Source organism: Erythrolamprus reginae, chromosome 1, assembly GCF_031021105.1.
Source record: "Erythrolamprus reginae isolate rEryReg1 chromosome 1, rEryReg1.hap1, whole genome shotgun sequence".
Classification (NCBI taxonomy): domain Eukaryota; kingdom Metazoa; phylum Chordata; class Lepidosauria; order Squamata; family Dipsadidae; genus Erythrolamprus; species Erythrolamprus reginae.
In genome coordinates this window covers 13,114,627-13,122,437 of record NC_091950.1, presented here as the reverse complement: position 1 = coordinate 13,122,437, position 7,811 = coordinate 13,114,627, and the positions used below count along the sequence as shown (strand labels likewise).

Sequence of the window (7,811 nt, the reverse complement as noted above, 5' to 3'; positions counted from 1 at the left end):
GGGGTGAAATTCAGCAGGTTCTGACAGGTTCTGGAGAACCGGCAGCGGAAATTTTGAGTAGTTCAGAGAACCGACAAATGCCACCTCTGGCTGTCCGCAGAGTGGGGAAGAAATGGAGTTTTTGCAGTATCCTTCCCCAGAGTTGGGTGGGAATGGAGTTTTCGCAGTATCCTTCCCCCAGGAGTGGGGAAGGAATGGAGTTTTTGCAGTATCCTTCCCCCAGGAGTGGGGAAGGAATGGAGTTTTCGCAGTATCATTCCCCCAGGAGTGGGGAAGGAATGGAGATTCTGCAGTATCCTTCCCCCAGGAGTGGGGAAGGAATGGTGTTTTCGCAGTATCCTTCCCCCTGGAGTCGGGAAGGAATGGAGATTCTTCAGTATCCTTCCCCCAGGAGTGGGGAAGGAATGGAGATTCTTCAGTATCCTTCCCCCCGGAGTTGGGTGGGAATGGAGTTTTCGCAGTATCCTTCCCCCAGGAGTGGGGAAGGAATGGAGATTCTGCAGTATCCTTCCCCCGGAGTTGGGTGGGAATGGAGTTTTCACAGTATCCTTCCCCCAGGAGTGGGGAAGGAATGGAGATTCTGCAGTATCCTTCCCTGGAGTTGGGTGGGAATGGAGTTTTCGCAGTATCCTTCCCCCAGGAGTGGGGAAGGAATGGAGATTCTGCAGTATCCTTCCCTGGAGTTGGGTGGGAATGGAGTTTTCGCAGTATCCTTCCCCCAGGAGTGGGGAAGGAATGGAGATTCTGCAGTATCCTTCCCCGGAGTTGGGTAGGAATGGAGTTTTTGCAGTATTTATTTATTTATTTATTTGATTTATCTGCCATCCCTCTCCGAGGACTCGGGGCGCCTTACAACATATAAAAAAGAAAACAATACAATATAATAATCTAAATCCAATTAATTTAAAACTAATTATACAATCTATAATCCCCAATTTATTTCTAAAAACCAATCAGACCCCCTCAAACATCAACCATACGTGACATTCATCGGCCAGGGGGTTAGAGTCTACTCGTCCCAAGCCTGGTGACACAGGTGACTCTTAAGACTCTTGCAGAAAGCGAGGAGGGTGGGGGCAGTGCGGATCTCCGGGGGGGGGGGGGGCGAGCTGATTCCATTTTTTAATTAAATTTTTAAAATTGATTTTAAAATATAGAATATCAACACACACACAAAACATACAACAAGTGCTCTGTGCTTGGTGCCCACCACCAGACAATCATTCACACCCCACCACCAAATTGGGGGTGTTTCTTTTATATACCATTTTAACTCAAGAGCAAAACATAGACATCTTTGAACATTCTGACACTCGGTGAGTTATTTGGCTGACGTAAGCCAGAAAAGCTTCTGTGCTGACTTGTGTGGTTAACTCTGACCTTTTGGACTCATAAATTAGCATTGCTCTGGCAGATGCCGAGGTTTGCAGCCTTCTGTACATAAACATAGAAACATAGAAACATAGAAACATAGAAACATAGAAGATTGACGGCAGAAAAAGACCTCATGGTCCATCTAGTCTGCCCTTATACTATTTCCTGTATTTTATCTTAGGGTGGATATATGTTTATCCCGGGCATGCTTAAATTCAGTTACTGTGGATTTACCAACCACGTCTGCTGGAAGTTTGTTCCAAGTATCTACTACTGCTGCTATCTACTACTACTACTACTACTACTACTACTATCTATTTACATATTTTAAAGTGATTCCAGAAGACCGGAGTCCCCAGAGAGAAGGCTCTTCCCCTATGCTCTGCCAAGTGACACTGTCTAATTGATGGGATCAGGAGAAGGCCGACTCTGTGGGACCTAACCGGTCGCTGGGATCATGCTACAGAAGGTGGTCCCGTAAGTAAGTATCCTTCCCCTGTAGTTGAGTGGGAATGGGGATTTTGCAGTATCCTCTTGCTGCCAGGCACACCAAGCCACACCCACAGAACCAGTAAGGAAAAAAAATTGAATTTCATCCCTGCCCTTTGGTCAAGGATTTCCAGCTAGTGGGATCCAGGAGAAGGGCCTTTTCTGCTGTGGCTCCTGCCCTCTGGAACACCATGCCTTCCCCAAGATGAGATCTGCCCTCCCGCTTGGCCTTCTTCAAGAGCCCTGAAACCAAGCTCTGCCAATGGTCCGGGGACCCTAATAGGGGCATACCATGCTGGAGGGGGTGGGTGATTGGACTAGGGACAAGACTCCCTTCTCCCCCATAGTATTCTGATTTTAATGTAAACGTAACGTTTGTACTTTTAAATGATGTTTTTAATGAAGTTTGGAAGCCGTCCAGAGAGGCTGCACAGTCAAATAAGTGGCACATACATTGCTCAAAATAAATAAATAAAGGGAACACTTAAACAACACAATATAACTCCAAGTAAATCAAACATCTGTGAAATCAAACTTGTCCACTTAGGAAGCAACACTGATTGACAATCAATTTCACCTGCTGTTGTGCACATTCAGCTTTGTACAGAACAACGTATTCAATGGGAATAGTTCGTTCATTCAGATCTAGGATGGGTTCTTTGAGTGTTCCCTTTATTTTTTTGAGCAGTGTACATTCAATCCATTTCATCCAATTAGGGAACTGCTGATCCCGAATGCGAACTCACCTGTTGCAATGAGCTGCTGACATCACCCACCGGGGGGCAATGAGGAACCCCCCACATCCAAAATTTCCACGGATTTTCAATGCGGCCGCGTAAGGTCTGGAGTGCGGCTTCGCTTCATGTCCCCCGACGATCTGGCTGCGAAGGGGCCCTGCAAAGAGGCGAAGAAGGATCAGCCTCAATATCTCAGGGGCTGCCACAAAGAAGGAGTCCACCTATTCTCCAAGGCACATGAAGGCAGAACAAGAAGCAATGGGTGGGAACTAAACAAGGAGAGAAGCAACTTAGAACTAAGGAGAAATTTCCTGACTTCAGAAGAGAAGGGTTTAGGGGAAGTGATTTCTGACAGTCTCAAAATGGGTGAGCAGTGCAATCAGGCGTTAGGGAAAGCAAGTAGGATGCTTGCCTGCATAGCTAGAGGTATAACAAGCAGGAAGAGGGAGATTATGATCCCGCTATATAGAGCGCTGGTGAGACCCCATTTGGACTATGGTGTTCAGTTCTGGAGACCTCACCTACAAAAAGAGATGGATAAAATTGAATGGGTCCAAAGACGGGCTACAAAAATGGTGGAAGGTCTTAAGCATAAAACGTATCAGGAAAGACTTCATGAACTCAATCTGTATAGTCTGGAGGACAGAAGGAAAAGGGGGGACATGATCGAAACATTTAAATATGTCAAAGGGTTAAATAAGGTCCAGGAGGGAAGTGTTTTTAATAGGAAAGTGAACACAAGAACAAGGGGACACAATCTGAAGTTAGTTGGGGGAAAGATCAAAAGCAACATGAGAAAATATTATTTTACTGAAAGAGTAGTAGATCCTTGGAACAAACTTCCAGCAGACGTGGTTGGTAAATCCACAGTAACCGAATTTAAACATGCCTGGGATAAACATATATCCATTGTAAGATAAAATACAGGAAATAGTATAAGGGCAGACTAGATGGATCATGAGGTCTTTTTCTGCCGTCAGTCTTCTATGTTTCTATCTTTCTATGACAGTTAGAACGATTTAATCCTTGGAACAGCCTGCCTCCAGAAGTGGTGAATGCTCCAACACTGGAAGTTTTGAAGAAGATGTTGGATAACTATCTGTCTGAAGTGGTGTAAGGTTTTCTGCCTAAGCAGGGGGTTGGACTCGAAGGCCTCCAAGGTCCCTTCCATAGAAACATAGAAGATTGACGGCAGAAAAAGACCTCATGGTCCATCTAATCTGCCCTTATACTATTTCCTGTATTTTATCTTAGGATGGATCTATGTTTATCCCAGCCAGTCTTAAATGCAGTTACTGTGGATTTATCAACCACGTCTGCTGGAAGTTTGTTCCAAACATCTACTACTCTTTCAGTCAAATAATATTTTCTCACGTTGCTTCTGATCTTTCCCCGAACTAACCTCAGATTGTGTCCCCTTGTTCCTGTGTTCACTTTCCTATTAAAAACACTTCCTTCCTTAACCTTATTTAACCTTTTAACTTATTTAAATGTTTCAATCGTGTCCCTCCTTTCCCTTCTGTCCCCCAGACTAGACAGATTGAGTTCCTTCCAACTCTGTTGTTGTTGTTGTTGTTGTTTTTATTGTTGTTATTGGTAATACAATTGGGTTTGCTGGCAGGCTACAAATTGTATTCCTTGTAGAAAGCCGGAATTGAGGGATTAGGATTCACATCCAGAAGAACCCAAGGTCTCAATTTGTTTTATTTTTTATTTTATTTTTTTAATTTTATCCAATACACAATGAGGGTTTTAGTGGGTATATATCTATATACACATAGTAAAATACATGATGAAGGTTATAGAGGAGATACTCATGGTAAAATATATCTAAGAAATAATAGAAAAGAAGGTATAGTAATAGAATATATCAATGAAATAATAGAAGAAGAGATATAGGAATAGAAGAAAGGTATAGGAGATTTGGGAGAGCAATAGGACAGGGGACGGAAGGCACACACATTTAGGGCTGACCCTCTGGACCACAGCTGGAAAAAGGACTTGAGTCACTCCCTTTGTTTTCTTCCCGTTTTGGGGGATTCCTTTCACCTCGAAAAAACACAGTTCAAAGTGGTGTCTCACCATGAGAAGTTGAGATGTCCATGCATGGATGAAATGGACATTTACCAGGTTCAAAATAGATCTCAGGAAGGATCCTTCTCATCAGTGATGGGCTACCAAAATCTTTGCTACTGTGGACGTGGCTTATGCATTTTGTTTCAACATCTTTCAGTGCAAATTGGGTGGGGTGGAGCTCCAAATTTTGCTACCGGAACTGCGTTCCTGACCGTTCCCGTAGGAGCTCATCACTGCTTATGATCCATATCAACTATCAGTTAGCACAGGGGTAGGCAAAGGTGGCTCTTCAATGACTTGTGGACTTCAACTCCCAGAATTCCTGAACTAATGATGCTAGCTCAGGAATTCTGGAAGTTGAAGTCCACCTGTCATAGAAGAGCCACCTTTGCCTACCCCTGAGTTAGCAGAACAAACTCAGTATTATCAGAGAAGACACTCAAAACAAAGGCTGGAGCATCATCGGTCAGAATGAGAGGCACCTTGGAGGTCTTCAAGTCCAACCCTCTGCTCGAGCAGATGTATACCATTTCAAAGTAGTGTCAACCCCTAACCCCCAACATTTTTCCCTTAGACTATCCACGATTGACCTCTCCAGGTTCCTTAGAATAGAAAATAGAATAGAGTGGAAGAGGAGAGAAAACAGAAGAGAATAGAATAGAATATAGTGTCCAATCATACTTGGCCAATAAAGCATTCTATTCTGTTCTGTTCCGTTCTTCATTCCAATATTCTATTCTATTCTATTCTATTCTATGCTTCATTCCAATATTCTATTCTATTCTATTCTATTTTTCATTCCAATATTCTATTCTATTCAATTCTATTTTTCATTCCAATATTCTATTCTATTCTATTCTATGCTTCATTCCAATATTCTATTCTATTCTATTCTTCATTCCAATATTCTATTCTGTTCTGTCTACTCTACTCTACTCCTTATTTTCTATTCTATTCTATTCTATTTCTTATTTTCTATTCTATTCTATTCCTGTTCTGTTCTGTTCTGTTCTGTTCTAGTCTAGTCTAGTCTAGTCTAGTCTAATCTATCTATTCCATTCCTTATTTTCTATTCTGTTCTATTCTATTCTATTCTAGTTCTTATTTTCTATTCTATTCTATTCCTGTTCTGCTCTGTTCTATTCTATTCTAGTCTAGTCTAGTCTAGTCTAGTCTAGTCTAGTCTAGTCTAGTCTAGTCTAATCTATCTATTCTATTCCTTATTTTCTATTCTGTTCTATTCTGTTCTATTCTATTCTAGTCTAGTCTAGTCTATTTCTAAGCCGTGCGTATGCGTGCAAGTTGCGCACACAAGCAAAGTGCACATGCTCCCATTCTTTATGCTGGGTGAGTTAACTAGTAGATTAATTATGCGAAGTCCACCTCTGATGGAAACTCCTTGGAGAACAGCCTCCTAAGCTACTTACCAGCAGTGGCCAAGGAGGTGGACAGGAGAGCCACCAAAAGGGAGCAGAGTCTCCAAGCCTCGTCCATCTCGGTTCTAGGGCAGATGTTGCAGTTCCAGAATGAGAAGATGGGAAAGTCTTTGGTCCTCTCTGCAGGGCTGTCTTCTTTATATAGCCCTTCGGTTGACCGTTGGAAATGGTGACTATCTGATTCTGTGGGTTGTGTATCTGCTAACATTTCAGTTTCGAACGATTGTGATCAATGTTGCTTCTTGGAAAGAGGTCAGCCGGGCCCAAACCTTGGGAAAGAGGAGATTAGTTGGACAGGAGGAACGGGGGAAGGGGAGAAGGAAGAGATGGAGAAAGAGAAAAGTGAAGTAGACCCAGAGGCAGGGTTTTGAGCAATCGGTACTTTTATTCAGCTCAGAAAATAAGTGACAGCTCAGCAAGGCAAAGTGACAATTCAGCGAGTACCGACTGACTCTGCCTGGAGAGACCGCTCCTTTTATACATTTGCGGTTCCCGCCAAAGCTAGAGCCGGCCGCGTCTGAGCCAATCAGGAGCGACTTCCTGCTTCGGCTCAGACAGCGCTGGAAAGAGGAACAAACTATTTACAGGAGTTACAAGGTAGCCATTTCGGATACAACACCCCTCCCCTCATAGTTGGACACATCCATCAAGAAAGCCATGTGACAAAGTCGTCCAATCGGTGGGGCCTCCGAGGAGCTCGCGCTGACCTGCGCAGTTCAATTTCTCCTTCGACACTGACTGTGGAGGATGGCTCGCCGCTGTTCTCCCGGCGCGGCGGACTTGGCCTGGCGGGCCCCACGAAGGCTTCGGAGGACGAGGATGGCTCGGCGTCGCTGGATGGTTCCCCCTGGCCCGATAAGTCTCTTTGCGTGTTTCTCAACTCGGGCAATGTACTAAAGTCTGTTGAAGGGGGAGAGTCCATGTCAGCGGTTTGTGGCAATTGATTTTCTGTTCGCTTTCGAATGTGGTCTATGTGTCGTTTCCACAAACGACCATCCTCTAGTTTTACAATATAAGTTTTTGGTGCATTTTGCTTAACAACAATTCCCTTCATCCAGTTTACATTTCCATCAAAACTTTTTACATATACATTTTGTCCCAAATACATTTCTCTTTCAGGTTTTACACACATTTGGTTATTATTAACACAGAACCTTGGGTTTAACCTGTCTAGTGGTGACCTCAATTTTCTTCCCATCAATAACTCTGCAGGGCTTACATGTGTGTGCGAGTTAGGGGTAATGTGTTGGGTGAGTAAGAATTGGTCCAAGTTTTGTTGCACATCCCCAGGGCCTGACCTGCGCAACGCCTCCTTTGCCACCCGCACGTAACGTTCTGCCAATCCATTAGCCCAGGGCGAGTAAGGCGAGATGAGGGCATGTCTGACTCCTAGGCCATCTAGGAACAATTCGAATTGCCTGGCTGTTAGCTGTGGCCCATTGTCAGACACTAAGATATCTGGGCAACCATGGGATGCAAACAGTCTACTCAATACCTTAATGGTGGCACTTGTGGTTATGTTGTTCATTGCTATTATTTCCACCCATTTGGAGAAAGCATCAACTACTATTAAAAAATACTGGGACCCCACTGGGCCAGCAAAATCAATGTGGATTCTAGACCAAGGACCAGCAGGCTGTTCCCACTCAGCCGGGGTTGTTTTGGGGGGACTAGGCCGTGACTCTTGGCACGGGTCACA

The 7,811-nt window shown here is 44.0% G+C and overlaps 1 protein-coding gene across 1 annotated transcript in view; it reads right to left on the bottom strand.

Moving 5' to 3' along the window:
- LOC139156521 (mast cell protease 2-like) overlaps nucleotides 1-6,208 on the bottom strand; it is a 13,776-nt gene extending 7,568 nt beyond the window's left edge. The window contains exons 1-2 of the mRNA XM_070732247.1: nucleotides 6,104-6,208; nucleotides 2,610-2,757 (exon numbers count right to left, since the gene is read on the bottom strand). Of these exons, the coding sequence (XP_070588348.1) occupies nucleotides 2,610-2,757; nucleotides 6,104-6,170 (215 nt within the window). The 5' untranslated portion in view covers nucleotides 6,171-6,208. The remainder of the gene's footprint in view (nucleotides 1-2,609; nucleotides 2,758-6,103) is intronic.
- Nucleotides 6,209-7,811: the final 1,603 nt, after the last annotated feature.